General features: G+C 39.3%; 1 protein-coding gene and 1 long non-coding RNA gene across 15 annotated transcripts in view; one reads left to right on the top strand and one right to left on the bottom strand.

Moving 5' to 3' along the window:
• Positions 1-3,367: 3,367 nt before the first annotated feature.
• SSBP1 (single stranded DNA binding protein 1) lies at positions 3,368-15,655 on the bottom strand. 8 transcript variants are annotated; one of them, XM_001156496.6, is made up of 7 exons: positions 15,431-15,655; positions 14,651-14,717; positions 11,614-11,674; positions 10,139-10,279; positions 9,851-9,938; positions 8,262-8,350; positions 3,368-3,518 (listed from the first exon to the last, which is right to left on the bottom strand). In XM_001156496.6, exons 2-7 carry the CDS (start codon positions 14,672-14,674, stop codon positions 3,475-3,477), a joined length of 447 nt encoding a protein of 148 aa, XP_001156496.1. In that variant the 5' UTR covers positions 14,675-14,717; positions 15,431-15,655; the 3' UTR covers positions 3,368-3,474. The 8 variants fall into 8 exon arrangements, with proteins under 8 accessions (XP_001156496.1, XP_016800982.1, XP_016800981.1 ...); XM_016945493.3 differs by having other exon boundaries at positions 15,248-15,521; XM_016945492.3 differs by having other exon boundaries at positions 15,266-15,521.
• A 306-nt stretch (positions 15,656-15,961) lies between these two features.
• The window catches only part of LOC107975965 (uncharacterized), a 34,630-nt gene continuing 28,894 nt past the window's right edge, over positions 15,962-21,697 (top strand). For all 7 annotated transcript variants that reach the window (XR_010158698.1, XR_001719547.4, XR_010158697.1 and 4 more), the window contains exon 1: positions 15,962-16,451. This is a non-coding gene — a long non-coding RNA (uncharacterized LOC107975965). The remainder of the gene's footprint in view (positions 16,452-21,697) is intronic.

Here is a 21,697-nt window from a genome sequence, read left to right as displayed (position 1 = left end):
CAGGGGAACCCCCACAAAAAACCCCCACAGGGATATATGGCCCACTGCCTGAAGGGACTGTAGGACTAATCTTAGGAAGCTCAAGTCTAAATCTAAAGGGAGTTCAAATTCATACTGGTATGGTTGATTCAGACTATAAAGGCGAAATTCAATTGGTTATTAGCTCTTCAATTCCTTGGAGTGCCAGTCCAGGAGACACGATTGCTCAATTATTACTCCTGCCTTATATTACAGTTGGAAACAGATAAAAACAGGAGGGTTTGGAAGCACTGATCCGACAGGAAAGGCCGCATACTGGGCAAGTCAGGTCTCAGACAGCAGACCTGTGTGTAAGGCCATTATTCAAGGAAAACAGTTTGAAGGGTTAGTAGACACTAGAGCAGATGTCTCTATCATTGCTTTAAATCAGTGGCCAAAAAATTGGCCTAAACAGAAGGCTGTTACAGGACTTCTCAGCATAGCAACAGCCTCAGAAGTGCATCAAAGTACTATGATTTTACACTGTTTAGGACCAGATAATCAAGAAAGTACTGTTCAGCCAATGATTACTTCAATTCCTGTTAATATGTGGGGTCGAGATTTATTACAACAATGGGGTGCGGAAATCACTATACCCGCTCCATTATACAGCCCCACGAGTCAAAAAATCATGACTAAGATGGGATATATACCAGGAAAGGGACTAGGAAAAAATGAAAATGGCATTAAAGTCCCAATTGAGACTGAAAGAAATCAAGAAAGAAAAGGAATAGGGTATCCTTTTTAGGGGTGGCCACTGTAGAGCCTCCTAAACTTACCATTCCATTAAGTTGGAAAACAGAAAAACCCGTATTGGTAAATCAGTGGCCGCTACCAAAATAAAAACTGGAGGTTTTACATTTATTAGCAAATGAACAATTAGAAAAGGGACATATTGAGCCTTCATTCTCGCCTTGGAATTCTCCTGTTTGTAATTCAGAAAAAATCCAGCAGATGGCGTATGTTAACGGACTTAAGGGCCATAAATGCCGTAATTCAACCCATGCGACCTATCCAAACTGGGTTGCCCTCTCCGGCCATGATCCCAAAAGCCAGGCCTTTAATTATAATTGATCTGAAGGACTACGTTTTTACCATTCCTCTGGCGGAGCAGGATTGTGAAAAATTTGCCTTTACTATACCAGCCATAAATAATAACCAGCCACCAGGTTTCAGTGGAAAGTGGTACCTCAGGGAATGCTTAATAGTCCAACTATTTGTCAGACTTTCATAGGTTGAGCTCTTCAACCAGTTAGAGACAAGTTTTCAGACTGTTATATCATTCATTATGCTGATGATATTTTATGTGCTGCAGAAACGAGACAAATTAATTGACTTACACATTTCTGTAAGCAGAGGTTGCCAACGCAGGACTGGCAATAGCATCTGATAAGATTCAAACCTCTACTCCTTTTCATTATGTAGGGATGCAGATAGAAAATAGAAAAATTAAGCCACAAAAAATAGAAATAAAAAAAGACATTAAAAACATTAAATGATTTTCAAAAATTGCTAGGCGATATTAATTGGATTTGGCCAACTTTAGGCATTCCTACTTATGCCATGTCAAATTTGCCCTCTATCTTAAGAGGAGACCCAGACTTAAAAGAATATTAACCCCAGAGGCAACAAAAGAAATTAAATTAGTGGAAGAAAAAATTCAGTCAGCGCAAATAAATAGAATAGATCCCTTAGCCCCAGGTTGGGCGCCAGATGAAGGGGTGGCCTGCCCCTCCACACCTGTGGCTGTTTCTCGTCAGGTGGAACAAGAGACTTGAGAAAACAAAGAGACACAGAGACAAAGTACAGAGAAAGAAAAGTGGGCCCAGGGGACCAGCGCTCAGCATACGGAGGACCCGTGCCAGCACCGGTCTCTGAATTCCCTCAGTATTTATTGATCATTACCTCTACCATCTCGGAGAGGGGGATGTGGCAGGACAACAGGGTAATAGTGGAGAGAGGGTCAGCAGCAAAACATGTGAACAAATGTCTCTGCATCATAAACAAGGTAAAGAAAAAGGTGCTGTGCTTTTGATGTGCACATACGTAAACATCTCAATGCCTTAAAGAGCAGTATTGCCGCCAGCATGTCTCACCTCCAGCCCTAAGGCGGTTTTCTCCTATCTCAGTAGATGGAATATACAATCAGGTTTTACACTGAGACATTCCATTGCCCAGGGACAAGTAGGAGACAGATGCCTTCCTCTTATCTCAACTGCAAAGAGGCCTTCTTCTTTTACTAATCCTCCTCAGCACAGACCCTTTACAGGTGGCAGGCTGGGGGACGGTCAGGTCTTTCCCTTCCCACGAGGCCATATTTCAGACTATCACATGGGGAGAAACCTTGGACAATACCTGGCTTTCCTAGGCAGAGGTCCCTGCGGCCTTCTGCAGTGTTTTGTGTCTCTTGGTACTTGAGATTAAGGAGTGGTGATGACTTTTAACAAGCATTCTGCCTTCAAGCATTTGTTTAACAAAGCACATCCTACATAGCCCTAAATCCATTAAACCTTGAGTCGACACAGCACTTGTTTCTACGAGCACAGGGTTGGGGGTAGGGTTACAGATTAACAGCATCTCAAGGCAAAAGAATTTTTCTTAGTACAGAACAAAATGGAGTCTCTCATGTCTACTTCTTTCTACATGGACACTGTAACAGTCTGATCTCTCTTTCTTTTCCCCACAGATAACAGGGGCAGAGAAAGAATAAAACTACAGCTCCTGTGGCATCACCTGGAGATGAACGATTTCATCTCTAATTATTCAGGTCCTTATTGCTGATAAACTATGTTTCATCAATGCTACTAATGAAACTGTCCGAAAACAAAAGATATGAAGAAGGTAGGTTAGTCTTAAAGATGTTTAGGTTAGACACTAACCACTGCTCAGCAACCCCCTTCAATTTGAGCTGAAGCTTAGAATCCCATTGGGATGATTCATCTATCAATGCTTACTGAGTGGCTATTCTATGTAAAGCACGGTTTAAAGTGCAGGCAAACAGAAGATTCAGTCCTTGCCTTCATGTCTACAGAGCAAAACGTTAAGAAAATCAATATTTACAAATATGGGATAAATGTCTTACATACAGTGATGCTCAGTAAATTCACTGATTGGACAAATCAATATTGTAATAGAAGTGTATACAAAAACCAGGAGACCTTCCCAAAGCATATTTATCCCTTTGCCATAACACAAATGAGCCTGAAAGTTTACTATTTTGTATACCTGTACATAGAAACCACCCCTAGAAGAATAAACAACTAGTAAATGCCATAACAGATAGTAGCTACCAAGATTATACCACAAAAAGGAGAGCGAGAACGACAGTCAGAAAAAAGATTATTACTCATTTTACGTAAAAGAGTATTTTAATTCTTGTCCTTGGAAGCCATAAAGATTATACATGACTTGGAAATGAGACTGTACCAAATGATGGCCGAAGAAGAATCATCCTTTCTACTCCTTCTCTTTCGTCTGGTCACTCAGAAATATAATATTATCTGTAAAAAAGCCAAAATGTAAATATTAATTTCAGAACTCTTTCTCCATCTCATTCAATAATTCTCCTCTAATACATATAACTTTAGTGCTATTCATTAAAAGGATTTTAGCCATCTTTTCAAAATATTAAATAACTTGCTATGCTCACGAGAGGTATATATACAGTTGGCATAAGTGGAGCTACAAGTTAGGCACTGGCTGCTTTTCGAACAATTCAGATCTTGTTAGAAGAGGTGGGATATTTCTTGTCTTTCAGTCTTCTCAGAAACAATTTCCTGCAAAAGAACTGGTCACAAAATTGGATGCTTGCAATGGTCAGGCAGATTCCATGACACTAGGCAGCACATCCTCAGAGAAAAGGACAAAAGTGTATCACATTCTACACTCTGGGGGTCTAGAGGAAAGAGTAAGAGTCCGTATGTGGCCCTGTTAGCAATGACAGGATTTACTTATGTTTTTAACTTTAAAAATTCAAATAGAAGAAATTTTATGTTTAAATTACAATACAGAATAACTTTTTGTTTTTCCTTTGGAGATGGGAGTCTCTGTCACCCAGGCTGGAGTGAAGTGGTGCGATCTCAGCTTACTGCAACCTCTGCCTCCTGGGTTCAAGCGATTCTCCTGCCTCAGCCTCTCCAGTAGCTGGGATTATAGGTGTGCACCACCATGCCTGGCTAACTTTTGTATTTTTAATAGACACAGCGTTTCACCATGTTGGCCAGGCTGGTCTTGAACTCCTGACCTCAAGTGATCTGCCCGCCTTGGCCTCCCAAAGTGCTGAGATTACAGGCGTGAGCACCGCACCTGGCCCAGAATAATTTTAATATGCCAATTCTTGGGAACATTTTATGAATCAACATCACAGAGTTAGCATTTTTATCCAAAAATATCAGACGTTGCTCTTAAAATGCTGTTCCAGAGGGAGTTAGCTAAAAATAAACAAAAGAACAGAGGCAAGTAGTAGCCATCCTTCAGTATCCATTGGGGGACTGGTTCCAGGACCCCTATAGATACCAAAATCCACAATGCTCAAGTCCCTGATATAAAATGGTATAGTAATCACATATAACCTATGTACTTCCTCTTGTATACTTTAAATCATCTTTAGATTACTTACAATATCTAATACAAGGTAAATGCTATGTTAACAGCTGTTACACTGTATTGTTTCACTTGTATTTTTGTTGTTGTTGTATTATTTTTATTGGTTTCTTTTTTTCAAATATATTCAATCTGTGCTTGGTTGAATCCACAGATGCAGAAACAAGGGACATGGAGGAATGACTGCATTTCCTTTATAATTCCAAAAGATTCTTGTAACTATAAAATTATCCACCAAGGACTGAATATTTGTTCATGACCATAGTCTTCCAAAAACTAGAATGTTTTGGTCTAGAACGGTTACTTCAGAAGAGACTACTCGAATTAATATCACTGTGGAAAAAGCCAAGAGTGCCATCCACTGGTGGTAGTTTTTTAGTTACAGATAGGATCCCTAGGAGAAAAAAAAATCACCAATAAAACAGATCAACCAATAAACTCTATTTTCTTCAATTCAAATGTCACTGAAGAGCTCTTCAATTTTACCATTAGACATAAACCTAAAGTAAACTGACTGTGCTAGTGGAACCTAGTGACAAGGAAAAAAAACAAAACAGCAGATCATCTGAAATGCTTCCGTTTGGCTTGATTAGTAACAACTCAATAATCCGAACAATCTAAAGTTTGCCCACACTTGTGGTTTATATTGGGACCCACAGGAGGGTAGGAAAATACCTACGCTGCTTTTCAAGGTTAATACACTTTCAAAGAAACTTAGCAGTAAGAAAACATGTGAGCATTCTATACAACAAATTATAAATTATTAATAAGGTATGGTGGTTAAGACATGAACTCTAGAGCAAAGGAAAGAAGAAAGATAAAAGGCAAATCTAAGAGACTTAAGGTAGAAATCATGTAATATAATGTATGAATGTTTATGAAGTTATCAAGGAAATTTGAACACTACGATATTTAGTAAAAAAATTAACAGTAATTTATTAATATTAGGTGTGATAATAGCACGGTAGTTACATTTTCAAAAAGACACCTTATCTTTTAGAGATTCCTATGGAAGTTTATGAATAAACTTATGTCTAGCATCTGTTTCAAAATAATCCAGGTGTAGGTCAAGTCGCTGGAGGCATGGATATAACACTGTCCATCAGCTGACACTGAAGCGAAATGGTAGGAGTTCATTTTACCATTTTTTCTGCTCTTATATATGTTTGACATTTTCCATAGTAAAAAAAAAAAAAAATTTTTGTTTTTGTTTTTGTTTTTTTTTTTTTTTGAGAGAGTCTTCCTCTATTGCCCAGGCTGGAGTGCAGTGGTGTGATCTCAATTCGCTACAAACACTGCCTCCTGGGTTCAAGCAATTCTCATGACTCAGCCTCCTGAGTAGCTGGGACTACAGACACGCATTACTAGACCCGGCTACTTTTTGCATTTTGTGTAGAGACAGGGTTTCACCATGTTCCCAGGCTGGTCTTGAACTCTTGACTTCAAATGATCCACCCACCTCAGCCTCCCAAAGGGCTGGGATTACAGGCGTGAGCCACTGCATCCAGCCCAAAAATCAATTTTTAAAAAATATTATCCAGCCAGGCATGGTGGCTCACGCCTGTAATCCCAGCACTTTGGGAGGCTGAAGTGGGCAGATCACGAGGTCGGGAGTTCAAGACCAGCCTGGCCAATATGGTGAAACCCCATCCCTACTATAAATACAAAAATTAGCCGGGCGTGGTGGCGCGTGCCTGTAGTCCCAGCTACTCAGGAGGCTGAGGCAGGAGAATCGCTTGAACCCGGGAGGCAAAGGTTGCAGTGAGCCGGGATCGTGTCACTGTACTCTAGCCGGGGCAACAGAGTGAGACGCTGTCTCAAAAAAAAAAAAAAAAAAAAAATATCTAATTTGGGCATATCTCAGAAGTTCATAAACACAGAGACATTAATACAGTAAAATTTAGTTTATTGCCATGTATTTATTTTAAAAAGCTTTCTTAGTATTTATGTCCATAAAAGCAAACAAAAGCACAAAATTCACAATGTCTAATTTTAGCAATTTACTCAAGAAGTGAAAAAAGCACCATCTATCTCATTTAAACACATATTTCCAATATAATTTAAATACATTAAAATTGTTTTGGTCAATTAGGTACTAAAAACAACTTTAATGATAAGTCAATTGAGGAGAATTTGTCAGAGAATTCTTTTAAATATTTTAAAGTTTCTTTTATGCATGCATTTTTGTTACAAACAGGGTAATAAAAAATTCTTAACTATACCATATACTATTAAGATACACTTCTGAGGGGAAAATAAAAACAGTAAAACAAGTTCAAAGAAAAAAGAATAATGTAAAATTTCCAAATGCTGAACTGCTATTTTTTTACAGGATAGTAGGTATCACATTGCTATGCTATTTAGATTCCATTGATACATTTAAAAATGACACAATTTTGTATTGAAAAAAATTTCTTAATGTCGCTTGCAGACATCCAGAGGGGTATATTATTTTCAAAATTCTTATAGCATTTTCAAAAGTTTAAAAACTCTTTCCTAAGGGATATCTTCTTAATCTTCTTTAACCTTTACGTGTACATCTTTTCTATGTTGTACTGTATTTTGTTTAAAGAGAATATTAGGCCGGGCATAATGGCTCATGCCTGTAATTCCAGTATTTGGGGAGGCTAAGGTGGGAGGATCATTTGAGCCCAGCAGTTTGAGACCAGCCTGGGCAACATGGTGAAACCTCATCTCTACAAAAAAATTGACAAATTAGCCAGGCATGATGGTGTACACCTGTTGTCCCAGCTACTTGGGAGAAGGCTGAGGTGGGAAGATCACCTGAGCCTGGGGAGGTAGAGGCTGCAGTAAGCTGTGATCACACCATTGCACTCCAGCCTGGTTGACAGAGGGAGACCCTGTCTCAAAACAAAAACAAAAAAAGAGAAAATTAAAAACTTCTTGGCTGGGCACAGTGGCTCATGCCTGTAATCTCACAACTTTGGGAGGCCGAGGTGGATGGATCACCTGAGGTCAGGAGTTCAAGACCAGCCTGACCAACATGGTGAAACCCCGCCTCTACGAAAATTACAAAAATTAGCCAGGTGGTGTGGCACGCATCTATAATCCTAGCTACTCAGGAGGCTGAGGCAGGAGAATCACTTGAATCCAGGAGACAGAGGTTGCAATGAGCCGAGATTGTGCCATTGCACTCCAGCCTGGGTGACAGAGTGAGATTCTGGCTCAAAAAAAATAAAATTAAAAAAATCTTAATTTCAAATAGAAATTTCACATACTAAGTACCAAAGAGGTTCCCAATAAATCTGCACACTCACATTAGTGTAATTCTTATCTTGGCATACGCTTCTTCCTGGTTAGGGCTAGATCCTTCCAAAAGACAATACATTCAGAGCTTTTGTAATTCTCAACAATAAGTACTGGGATGGATAATTCAGTTTTAGGCTTTATTCAAAAGTTACTTGTGACTAAAACTGTAAGTATAAAAATAATTTTTTAAAGGAAGGGATAAATGTACAAACTCTTAGCAAGTAGAGAAATAAGAGTTATGGACATCTTCTAGTGAGTTGCCTTACCTCATAAGTACTGGTACTCTTAACCCTAGTTAGTTACAGTGTAGCCAAGCTTTTAAAAAAGAAAAGGAGAAAAAGAAAAAACAGCTATTTTCACAAGCTTCTTACCAGCTATGATTGTTGTTGCTTGTCGCCTCACATTATTTTTATCCATGTATTCACCATAGTCTATTTTCCCTTCCAAATAAATTCGAGACCTGATATAAATAAAATGCACAGTTTTTAGTTGAGATCTTAATATGCTTTATAAGAGTCAGGTCAGGGTGGTACTGAGTATATGACAAGGATGAAATATATAATCATATATAAGCTAATTTTTGCTACCACTTCTCAAGGTTCAGGATTAGGAGTACTGAAACAGAGTGTCCAAACAGACTTGGTAACATCTAGGTAAAACAGACAATGTTTTCATCTGTCAGCTATTTCTCTTACGGAAGTTAAAAAATAAAACAAAACAGTTCAAAGGGAAATTTAGTGGCAACATTTAAAACTCTAGGAATAATTTCCAATGTATCATTTTCCTTGACCTTTGATTTTGGAGTCCCTAACAGACTTGATTTTCACTTATTTATCAATTCTTTTCTATGACCTTAGAAACTTAGATGATTAAAATTCAAAATATGGATTTGTAGTTTAGTATAATATTACCCTGAGTTAATTACTAAGACTATTTCTACACTGTATCAGCTTAGTATACCACTTAGAGGTAATTACTAAGACTATTTCTACACTATCTAGAGGCTAAACTAGATAACAAACCTAATCATGATTTTCAAGAGTGGAAAGATGACAATAGTACCAGTTTTGAGTCTACCACCACCAAAAAAGTACAACACAGAAAGATTAGTGAAACATCAGGTGCTCCCCACCCCACACACACACCCATCAATCAGTAAGTGGGAGTGCAGACACTTCCCTTGAAATACCTTATATGTGTTTGTGTGTGTATGTGCACATATTCATAAACATACATAAAGGGCAATGAAGATACATAGGAAGAAAAGCTATACAGTTATTGAATAGAAAAATTTTAGTGATTGCTAAATTATTTTTCATAAAATATGTTTTCTTTCTACAAAACAAGTACATTTCTAAACATATTAACTATCAATACAACTGCTGTTACACACACCGTTTTGTCCTTCTATGAGTTTGGAAAACATACTTTTTATACATACTCAATCCAAGCCTTCCAAAAGGGAACTATTAAGCCTATAGAAAATCATCAAATATAAAATAACTGCCACGAAGATGAAGTCGGCATGTCAGGCTTCAGACATTCCAGATCCTCTGCTGGAAATACCATGTGGCAGCCAACAGGCAAGAAGCCACCCTCAGCATCCCCGGCCACAGAGGCACAGGAATTCCTCAAAGCAGATGTTTGACTTGCTCAAATGCCACTTGATACACTTTGCCTTCTCTCCTGCCTCATCTATTTCTATTTATGTACACACCCTGTTTGCCCTAAACTGTAAGTTCTTAGAAAGCTAAAACTATGTTTTATACACCTTCAAATTAGTCACACATGGCAACATGCCATGCATATAGTATCAAGGACTTAGTAAATACCTCTTAAATTAATACAGTCATAAGTAGTACTCAGGGATTTAAGAGACTACACACTCCTTGCCATGAGAACACTTCTTATCGGTTCTTTAAATCATTCAATCCATAAGATCCTTCCCTCTTCAACTTACCCCTTTTTCACATATTGATATGCCACGTCTCTGAGGCCTGGCCGGAATACTGATATTCTGTGCCATGTTGTCTTTTGACTGACATCACCTAAATCATAAAAATAGGAAATTGGTTACAAATGCCAACAGACAACATGCCCAGGAAAACCAATGTCACGATTTCTAAGAGAACAAACAGAATGAAAGACAGATCTTGTTTAAAGTGGTTTATCTCTAAATTAGATAACTGGCAATAAATAATATCTATTTATTGCTGATAAAATTAAAACCCCAGTCTTTTGTACTCACCCAGTTGGTAAACTTCACTGTCCCCTGATCGCCACATCTCATTAGTTGCTAGAGAAAATATTGTGACTGGATTTTTTCCTTCCACCTGTCTCAAGACAGGGTCCTGACCCACTCGCCCAAGTAAGTGCACTCGATTCAGGGCTGAAACACAATATCAAGACCAAATGAGACAACCTGCTATAGACTGAATATTTGTGCCCCTTCCCCCAAAATTTGTATGTTGAAGCTCTAACCCTCAATGTAATGGTATTTGGAAGTGGGATCCTTAAAAGGTAATTAGGCTTAGATGACGTCATCAGGGTGAGGTGTCCCTATAGTAACAGGAAGAGTTCAGAACTTTCTGTCTCTACCATGTGAAGACACGGTGAGAAGGCAACCATCTGCAAGCCAGGAAGACAGTCCTCGCCAAGAGCTCAATCATACTGGCACACGAATCTTGGATTTTTAGCCTCCAGAACTGTGAGAAATAAATGCTGTTGGTGAAGCCACCTGGTCTATGGTATTTTTTTATAGCAGCCTCTAAGCTGACCATTAAAGAAATCCACACCTGGCTGGGCGCGGTGGCTCACGCCTGTAATCCCAGCACTTTGGGAGGCCAAGGCGGGCGGATCACGAGGTCAGGAAAGAGAGACCATCCTGGCTAACACGGTGAAACCCCATCTCTACTAAAATACAAAAAATTAGCTGGGCATGGTGGCAGGCGCCTGTAGTCCCAGCTACTTGGAAGGCTGAGGCAGGAGAATGGCATGAACCCGGGAGGCGGAGTTTGCAGTGAGCGGAGACTGCGCCACTGCACTCCAGCCTGGGCGACAGAGCAAGACTCAGTCTCAAAAAAAAAGAAATCCACACCCAAGACTGAGAGAAATGTCCAGAAGAAATGCTGTAAATATGACTTCAACTTCAATCTCTGTATTAAGTAAAACCCAAGTTCTGGAAGATCAGAAAATAAGTTAAGGAATGAATAAGGAGAGGTTGCGAGAGAAGAGAGTTGGCAAGAAAGAAGAAAATAGTCATAGAGAAAGCAGCCCCACAAAACAAACTGTAAGCTCTAGATCTTAAATTCTTCTTTAAGATATCTTTTTTAACTGACTGTGGAGCTAAAAGAACAAATCTGAGATCTGAAAATCTTTATAAACACAAGGGAATATTTCTGTGAAGAAACAATATCTTTTACAATCTCAGCCTAATACAACATAACCCGGGAAGACTCAGATAACCAAATATGACTCAAGGAAATTCTTATGCAGGACAGTGTTGACAAGAATGAGTAGTAACTGGCTGATAAGGAGAATAGGGGCTCAGTTTATACTATGTCTCCACAGCCTGATGGGTCAAGGCTAAGATGTGAAGAGCAAACATGAGCTAAAAGCACAATGGCAACATGGTTAACCCAAGCAGCATACCTCTTCTACAACACATTTGAGATTGGCAAATTACTAAAAATAACATTTTAAACTTGGAAATTAGCTACTTACATCTTTCAAGAACCAAACTGGTAGTTGTTTCGGACTCATGTCTTACAAACTGACGAAGTACCTAAAGAAGAACAAATGAGTAACATGGCTTTAATTTTTTAGGAAAGGCAAATGCAAACAGAAGAATTACTCACGTTCATTCACCATATAGTCAGTAGTTCCTGTAAATTCCAGAAGAGAAGAGAAGCTCTTCTCATGTTCTCCCAACAGAGTGCCAGAAGGCCCCGGCAAACACTTCAAGAGCAGCCTACTGCAGAAGCCCAAAGGTACAAGGAAGGTACTAGAAGGCATGCTCAAGAGTTAAGTTATAGTACTCCCATTTATTTTGCGACAATCTCCTTGATTATGGCACTTCTGTGTTTGCACACAAAAGGAAAAATCAAAATAGTATCACTTTAACATTACAGAGTATGATAATATTTGTAAATCCAACCTGTACCTAAGAGTTGCTGCCAAGTATTTTCAAAATCCAGCTTTCATTAGCTGGAGAGACAAAAAGAGACAAAAAGTACTACATATATTCAATATATACATCCTCTAATTTTTTTTTAGTATAAACAACTGGTATATTATTACTGTATTTTGGTTACAGTGGACTTTAGAAATTAAGAAATTTAGATCCAACATGAGTACTGATTTAATCCATCATTAGACCAAAAGAGAGTTAAAAGAGATGCTTTATAATTAATAATTTAATAAGTAGATTCATTAATAACATATGCAATGATCAAACAAGTGTCAGGAGGTGTGGAATAAATGGAAAGCCTTACTCTCAGGCATAACGAACAGCCAGTTAGAGGAGAGTCCCCAGCCTCCAGGGCTGGGGACTAGTAGAGGTCTGTGGCCTGTTAGGAACCTGGCTGCACAGCAGGAGGTGAGCAGCAAGCAGCGAGCAAGCATTACTGACCAAGATCCGCCTCCTGTCAGATCAGCAGTAGCATTAGATTCTCACAGGAGCAGAACCCCATTATAAACTGCTCATGCGAGGGATCTAGGGTGTGCACTCCTTATGAGAATCTAACTAATGCCTGATGATCTGAGGTGGAACAGTTTCATCTTGAAACCATCCCCACGGCACCCCCCTCCTCCATGGAAAAATTGTCTTCCATGAAACCAGTTATCGGTGCCAAAAAGGTTGGGGTCTGCTGGTTTAGAGAACGAGAAATAGGTTACATTCCAACAAAACAATACATTCTAAAACTAATCACATGAATGACTTTCTGACACAGCAACAGGAACATATTCCAAAGTCAGATTCCCTGTGTCTATGAAACTACCTTCCCCTGGTTGCTCCTTCAGACCTTAAAAGGAATTAGGATACCTAATATGATTAATCTAAAGTGTTTCATTTTAAAATAAGCAAAAATTATGATACATAATACCTACTTCACAAGGCTATTGCAAAAATTAAACAGCTTCAGTAGTGAGCTTAGCCTAATACAGTTTTTATAAATATTTCATAGGAAATTTCCTGTTTTCAGTGCATCAAAAAAGGTCTAATAAATTTGGTTCTTTGATTAAACACAAAGACTCGACTGTCCAAGTCAAAGTCACATCATTGTCAGCAAAGGTAGTCACTACCACATAATAGCAGCAATCATTACTGAATATCAGCTAAGGGATTTATCTATTATCAATTCTAAAACTAAATCTACAAGTTATGTAAAATTATTCCCATTTAGGGCTGAGAAAACACCTCAGAGAGACTGCATCACCTGCCCAAGCTCCTGCAGGAAGTATGTGGCAAGTGATCTCAAGGACCCAGGGCCCTTTGACACCAATGCTACTGCTTTCCCAAAGCCCTCTGCTGCCTCCTTAATTTCAAGAGCTCCTGTAAAGATGGGAGTACACATCACTGAATTCAGAGCTCAGAGAGCTAGCCATTCTATCAGAGAAACATTTTTGAAGTGGCAGTACTGTTAATATAAAAAGCAGAAGTCCACCAATCAAATAAACACCAATCCCCAGGGTGCTGTTGGCTATCTAATCCTATCACTAAACTTAGGAGCAGAGGGCGGATAAGAAAATAAAGATATGAGTACAACATACTATAGAATCAAACTGCTAATGAGAACCTGTGTCATGATTCTGGAAATGTCATTTGAGTGCTCAGACAAGCTAGAGCTCATAAATCTTACACAGAGATTTATAATAACAATGTCTCATTTGGGGCACACAAAAATCTACTGGAGATTAGGAAAGGATTATTTAACTTGGATAATTTTTTAAATTAAACTTTTAACTCTTATTTAAAGACATTTTAATACTGTAACGTTAGCGTTAAGAAGCAATAACTTTTTCATGTTTCACATTTCAATACAGAAAAAAATAGATTAAAGATACATACAGGTTAAAGTGGGGATCCAAGAATATAGGATTACGGTGGGGAAAATGACAGAGTCATGGAGGAACTGATTCTTCATTGGTCTTCACAGGAGGATGGGGAGTAGGAGAACCAAAGAAGAATCTACAGGAGCTGGTGCCCGAATGTGGTAAGTGAGGAAAAATGGTAGTCTAAGCTGGCTCAAGGTGGGCTAGTGTCTGGAAAAGTGAGGACCCATACTAAGTGGAATGAGAAGGCATTTTCTACATAGTGAAATCTGTGGTGACCAGTGAGACTTGAGATGCTCTCTTCAGTGTGGAAAGATGGGGGAAGAGGAACGTTTAGCAACACAGGGGGTAGATGGTCAAAAAAGCAACTACATGCCTTAAGAAAAAAGTTGGAACAATGATTCCTACAGTCTTTAGGTCACTAAAGACCTTTAATGTCCTCTCACTGGTTAAATTCAAGCAACACACACACATTTTAAAAATTAATGATTCCTATTACGTGTGAATAAACCTGGACTTTTTTTTTGTTTTAGTGAACATAATTTACACTGGCAAAATCGTCGCCAATCCTCCATATCAAATGAGTATAGAGGTGGGTGGGTGAGCTCAAAGGTCTTTTGCCCCTGTAGTTAAAAGCCTAAAGAAGTCTTCTGATCACTGTGGCTGATAGTAATACATCTCAGTATTAATACAGACAAGTGACTACCTGTAATACTGGTCTTCGAAACATGGCTTCTATTTTCTTTTCTTACAGTCTAATCTTTAGGCTTTTCCTGAAGGAAAAAAACAAAATAAGAAAAAAACATTACCTCTTATGGCAAAAGTACAACTCACCAGTCCTAAATTCCTAACTATATTCATAATTTTTATGCACTCCAATTTTGTGACCACAACGTACCAACATTCCTGCACATCTGATGAGGATTCCTTCCTCCCTCCCAAATAAACTCACACCTGTATGTCTTTTTGGTCCCAAATAACTTCCTCTTCCTCCAACCCATCGACAAAATTTTGATTCTGAGTTAATCCCACTTCCAATCCACTGTCTTCTCAAAGTTCATTACAATGCAAGCTCCCTTAGAGCAGAGATTTTTATCTGCTTTATTCACTGCCATTTCCTAAACTTCTAAAAAAGTTCTTAATGCATGGTAAGGCCTTGATAAATATTAGCATCACCAAGGGACTTATATCTGAAACCTATTACTGAAAAATTACTGCCTTCATCTCCGTTAGCAAAGACCAAGCAGCGTAGAGACCCCCGGGCTAGCCAGCCACACCATAGGGAGAGGTGGGCACCCTTTACCGAAGATGGCGCCACCACCTGAAAACCGAGGAGAACTGGAAGGAAATCACGCGGTCCTCCGCACGACTGATGAAAGGGCCAGACACCTACACAGAAACACCTCCCGACCCACGCAGGATCACGCGCAGCCAAAACACACGACTCCAGCACTTCCTTCGCGCTGGCTATCCCTTCCTCCCTCACCTGACGATCTAACCCGAGCAGCCCAGCCACGCAGGGGATCACTTCCGGCGCACAGGGAACGCAAAGCTCGCCAGAGGAAAAAGGAAACAGAAACTCCGCAACTCGCGCCTTGGAAATACTGCCGGCTAGCGCTGCGGGAAACGGCTCCCCTTAACTCTGAAGTTCCGCGATCTTCTCTTTGTGCGCGGGCGGATGGATCAACGCCGCCAAGTGGTGAGTTTGGAAGGTTTCAAGTTTAGAAGGTTTCAAGTTTGGAAGGTTTCAAGTTTGGAAAGAAATGAAATTATGTGATGAGGTTTCTAACTGGGCCCAGGAGGGGGCGAGGTAGGCAAAACAGAGACTAGCTCTGCCTGGGGGAAAAAAAAGCAAGATTTGTGACCAGCCTAGGCGACATAGTGAGACCTGTCTCTACAAAAAATATATAATTAGCTGGGCGTGGTGGCGCGCGCCTGTGGTCCAAGCTTCTCCGGAGGCTGAGGTCGCCTGAGCCCTGGAGGTCGTTGCTGCATTGAGCCGTGAACGCACCACTGCATTCCAGCCTGGGCAACAGAGCGAGACTCTATCTCAAAACAAAACAAAACAAAACAAGAAAAAGAAAAAAAGAAGAAAATTTAAAAAAAGAAAAAGAAAAAGAAAACGTCCCAGGTCTGTTGAAGCACTAAGAAAAGCAGAAAAAGAAAGGGGAGCCAGGGAAGGGCTGGCAGGCTGTGCAATTTAAGGGAGCACCAGAAAAACTGGCAATCAAATAATATATTAATGTAATATTTTAAAAAGTAAAAATTAATGCAGGAAATCCGGGAGGAACAAAATAAGAGTCATGTGTACCTTAACAACAGGGTAAGGTCTGAGGATTGCGTCATTAGGCGATTTTGTTGCTGTACGAACACCACAGAATGTACTTTGACGACCTAGATGGTGGAGCCTGGACACACCTCGGCTGTGTGGTGTGGCCTGCTGCTTCCAGGCTGCAAACCTGACAGCATGGGGCTGTGCTGAATACCGCAGACCATTGTAATTCATGGTAAGTATCTGTGTGTCTAAACGTATGTAAACATGGAAAAGGTACAGTACAAATGCGGTATAAAAGATAAAAATGGCACACCTGTATGGGGCGCTTACCATGAATGGAGCTTGCGGAACTGGAAGTTGCTGTGGGTGAGTAAATGAGTGAGTGGTGGCCCAACATGAAGGTCTAGGACATTATTGTACCCACTAAACACTTCATAAACACTGTACACTTAGGCTACACTCAGTTTATAAAAAATACTTTTCTTCCTTTAATAAACTTTCGCTCACTATAACTTTATAAATCTTTCAAATTTTTTTACGTTTTAACTGTTTTGTGATAACAATTAGCTTAAAACACACACTGTACCACTGTACAAAAATATTTTTCTTATATCCTTATTCTACAAGCTTTTTTCTACCTTTGCTTTTTTTTTTAACTTTTTAGCCATTTTTTAAAAAAACTAAGACATAAACACACACATTAGCCTAGGCCTACACAGGGTCATTATGATCAATCTCAGCCTTCCACTTCCACATCTTGTCCCACTGGAAGGTTTTCAGAAGCACTGACACACAGGGAGCTGTCATCTCCTATAACAGTGTCTTCTTCTGGAATCCCTCCTGAAGGACCTGCCTGAGGCTGTTTTACAGTTAACTTTAAAAAAATAAGTTAAATAATAATATAATAAAAAGTATAGTAAATACATAAACCAGTGACATAGTCATTATTAATATCAAGTAACACATGAGTAATACATTGCATTCTGATGTTTTAGCAGGTATGATGTCACTAGACGATAGGAATTTTTCAACTCCATTGTAATCTTATGGGACCACCTTTGTATATGCACTGTTGTATATGCAGTCTTTTTCCAAAACATCATTATGAAGTGCATGACTGTATTAAAATTTTAACTGAATACAGGATCCAAGCCAGACTGGAGCCTGAGGCACAAGGAAGAATATGCACCCCTGTGTATATGTGTGCTTATGTATTTTTAAAAATTGGGGCTAGGAAGGTTAGTGGGGGGCTGGAGGGAAGGTGGGGATGGTTAATGGGTACAAAAAAATAGAACGAATAAGACCTACTATTTTCGATGGCACAATAGGTTGACTATAGTCAATAATTACTTAATTGTACATTTTAAAATAAGTGTTATTGGATTGTGTGTAACTCAAAGGATAAATTAAGAGGATACCCCATCCCCCATCATGTGCTTATTTGACGTTGCATACCTGTATCAAAATACCTCATGTACCCCATAAATATATACACTTCCTTTGAACCCACAAAAATTAAAAATAAAGACAAAAACAAAAAAAAGTTTAATTAAAAAAATTTTGGCCAGGTCCAGTAGCTCATGTTTGTAATCTCAGCACTTTGGGAGGTTGAGGGGGTGGATCACTTGAGCCCAGGAGTTCAAGACCAGCTTGAGCAACATGGCAAAACCCTGTCTCTGTAAAAAATACAAAAATTAGCCAGGCAGCCGGGCGCCGTGGCTCACGCCCATAATCCCAGCACTTTGGGAGGCCAAGGCGGGCCGATCATGAGGTCAGGAGATCGAGACCATCCTGGCTAACACGGTGAAACCCCGTCTCTACCTAAAAATACAAAAAATTAGCTGGGCGTGGTGGTGGGTGCCTGTAGTCCCAACTACTCGGGAGGCTGAGGCAGGAGAATGGCGAGAGCCCGGGAGACGGAGCTTGCAGTGAGCTGAGATCGTGCCCCTGCACTCCAGCCTGGGCGACAGTGCGAGACTCCGTCTCAAAAAAAAAAAAAAAAAAAAAAAAAAATTAGCCAGGCATAGTGGTATGTGCTTATAATCCCAGCTACTGAAGTGGGAGGATCACTTGAGCCTGGGAAGTTGAGGCTTCAGTGAGCCATGATCACACCACTGCACTCCAGCCTGTGCAACAGAGTGAGAGACCCTGTCTCAAAAAATATATATATGTGTGTATATATATGTGTGTATATATATCAATATGTATCAATGAAATATGTGTGTATATATATCTCAATATATATACACATATATATGTTTGAGACAGGGTATATATATATCATCACACAAAATATATGTATGTATATATGTGTATATATATCAATATATATGTATATGTGTTATATATCAATATATATACACATATATTTCCAGAACATTAAAGTAGTTGAAGTATTGAAAATTTTTAAAGTAGATATTGTAACAAGAAAAACCCAGAATTGCATTAATAAAAACCTTCCCCCAAACTGAGAGGAAGCCGAGAAACCAAAGATTAACCCAGACAAGTCCAGCTTGGCGAGTAGAGGAGTTTATCAGGACTTACATACAAGGCACTCCTGGATGGCAGCATGACAGCTGTAGAGATCCGCCTGGCCTCCCATCCCTAAGCTACTTGTAAGCTAATTTTCTGGCTTTTAGCCTACTGTGTGTGATGGAGCTGTTTTCTTTGGTAGGTTCTCAGATATTCTCTGGGATGCTTGGCTTCTCAAACACCTGCTCTTTGGCTGGTCACCTTGGCCTTGCCACATGGCCTTCAGGATTCAGGCAGTGGACATACACTCTTTAGTAACCCGGGTGGGGGGGGACCTGTTACACTACAGGTGTATTAAAATTCACAACATTGTTTTAAGTTTAAATATTTTATTTATGCCAAGATGGATGTAATATAACTTTACTTTTAATGGAAGTAAACCGATCAGTAATGTGTTCAAATCTGCTTTGCTTGTTTTGAGAGAATTGCCATGCCTTCACAATTTTTCTTGACTAAGTAACAACCTTAAATAATTTTAATTAACTTCAGCTTACTGATCTTGTCTTTATTTAAAATTTTGGTATTTTATTCATCATGAATTTTTTTCATTAGTTTTAATATTTTAAGAATATTTCATTAAAGTATCACAAATCTTGATTGCTGAGTTCCTTGGTGCCCCTTAAATTCCTTCTCATTTACGCTAACCCTGGGCCTAGTGGGAAAAAGGATGTATGGAGCCCCATAAATTGCAGAACCCACACCAGCGGGGGCTGCCCCTTCCACTCCTTCTCCTGGTCCTGGCACTGTCCAGACTGTGGAGAAAGAAGGTACCCACCATATTGTTCTAACAGGCAAATCACCTCCTCAGGCCTCTACCTAAAACCTTTCATCTGCCCATTTTTGCCATTTAGGGATAAAATCTTAAGATAGCTTCCAACACACACACTTTAACGCACTCCTGAAGGTCTTGCTCACCAGTTGGTAAACTGTATTTCTAGATGCTTACCTCCATTTTACTGGCACCTTCACAATGTTGAGCTCCTAAAACATACCATGTTATACTGCCTTCAAGCCTTGCACAGGAATTAGTAATCCCACACCCCACCTGCTATGTTACTACTGTCAATGACTTCCAATGATTTTCTCTAAAAATCCTGCTTCCACTTGAGGGGTAGAGTCAAAGGAAAAACAAATTCACCCTTTTGCCCAAAGTCAGTTTCTCCCTTCTAAGCTCCTTGTTTAATGGTACCAAGATTCTCCCAGACTTGAACTTTGTAATCAGCTTCATCTCTCTCTGACCACCCACATCCATTCACCTGTATCCAATCACTTGGCCCTAAAATTTCTTTCTTCATGATGCCACTAATATCTCCCTTTCTATTTGCATACTTTGGAGTAAGGAGTGTGGGAGAAGTTGTATAAAGAAAAATACAGAAAGCACCATGCAAATTGAAAACAGACAACCTTGAGCAAACTCTTACAACTTTATAAATAACATCTTAGTGGAGAGTCTGGAGTACTCTGAATTCTCAGACAGGAATTGCCAATAAACATTCTCCCGAGATTGCTGGCTGGAGAGAGTCACAGTGCTGCTACTTCAGTTGTTTTTTCTTTGACAAAGAAAAGCATGATAAAATGTACACAGTTTTTTGATGTAAAATGTCATGGAGAAATTAAAGCATTTTCTTCTATTATCAAATGGATCCCTCTTCCTAACACAACAAATGCTTCTGTTGCATTGTTCCGTCCTCAGGATCTGAACTGCGCTCCCCTCACACACTTTCAGACTTCTCTACTCAAACGGTCCTTCCTTTCTGTTTTCCCATTTCATTTTCTTTCCTCACTCAGTCCATCTTATAACAAATGATCACAAAGGTACCTCATCCCTCCTGTTAACTGCGAGCTCTTAGAGGTCAAGGAACTTGTGAATATCCAGTTCACAGTATACTTTAAAACAAGGACAGGCTAGTAGGGCCCAGGCCACAGGCCAGGGTATGGAAATAAGAATCCAGAAGGGATGCTCAAATAAGCATTCTTATTTCTGGGAAGAACCCAGAAGGATGCTCAAAGAGCCCTAAAATTATTATTTTTTTAATCGAGGACTTAGAATAGTGACTCCAATGTATTTTTGTATCAGAGATACCCTTTCAGAAACCTAGATTTTGCATTTTGATGAGGAAGCCCTGAAACCTCTCCATAGGATACACATAAACACACTTTGTGTAGTTCATCCATGGACCCAGAGATGGCCTTCCCAATGCTGTGAAGTGGTGACAGGTAGCATTATGGCTTTAATCAGCTTTAATGCCTGGCAGTAGTATACTGACACAGGGCTTTTTATCATTTGCAAAGATGAATGAGAAAGAAATGTGTATCATAAATGCCCAGGGGTGCAAAGTCACCTTTGGCCTGACTTGTTTCTCCCTAAATTAAAAAGGTTCCAGCTATAGGCATCCATTGGTAGAGACCAAGACTGGCAATACTTTATCATAAATAGGAAGCCTTGGACAGTTTTGCTGTAAATTATCCATTTTTAAAGAAATGTTAATCAGGTTTTTACTTTGATTTTAAATCAGCTTACCTAAAGCCTCATAACTGCTGAAAAATTGCAGCACTTATTACCTACACTGATTACTTGCATATATTTTAGAATGGTTTGAAAGCAATTTTAGCAATACTTAGTAGTTATTATGGCTATTTTTTAATTTAAAGAAAAACCTGACAATTTTTATCTAATTCAAGATTGAAAATATGGTTCATCTAGAGATAAAAAGCCTTAGTCATTCAGGCTGAAAGGTTCATACCTTTCAATATTCATCTTTCTACAACTTTCAGTAAATGGATTCTCTAAACTGGTACATGTGTTAGAGCTTATTAGACCAGTAGAGCGCAATAGTGTTCCTCTAGATCTCAAGAGTATCTGTTGGTACCTTAATGTCAGTGTTGACATTTAGAATACATCCATAGAGAAGTAACATATTTTCTAAAGTATTTTAATTTAACTTC

This window comes from Pan troglodytes, chromosome 6 (genome assembly GCF_028858775.2).
Source record: "Pan troglodytes isolate AG18354 chromosome 6, NHGRI_mPanTro3-v2.0_pri, whole genome shotgun sequence".
NCBI classification, from domain to species: Eukaryota; Metazoa; Chordata; class Mammalia; order Primates; family Hominidae; genus Pan; species Pan troglodytes.
The sequence above is the reverse complement of the archived record's forward strand: the minus strand, read 5'-3'. Positions and strand labels throughout refer to the sequence as shown.

Bases quoted from the DNA above. Each gene is read 5' to 3' on its own strand.
- SSBP1 (XM_016958272.4), bottom strand. From the start codon at position 14,674: ATGTTTCGAAGACCAGTATTACAG. The intron at 11,675-14,650 runs GTAGTCACTTGT...GTTCTTCTTTAG, and splicing joins TTCGAAGACCAGTATTACAG to GTACTTCGTCAGTTTGTAAG. The intron at 9,939-10,138 runs GTGAGTACAAAA...TTTATGATTTAG, and splicing joins CAGTGAAGTTTACCAACTGG to GTGATGTCAGTCAAAAGACA.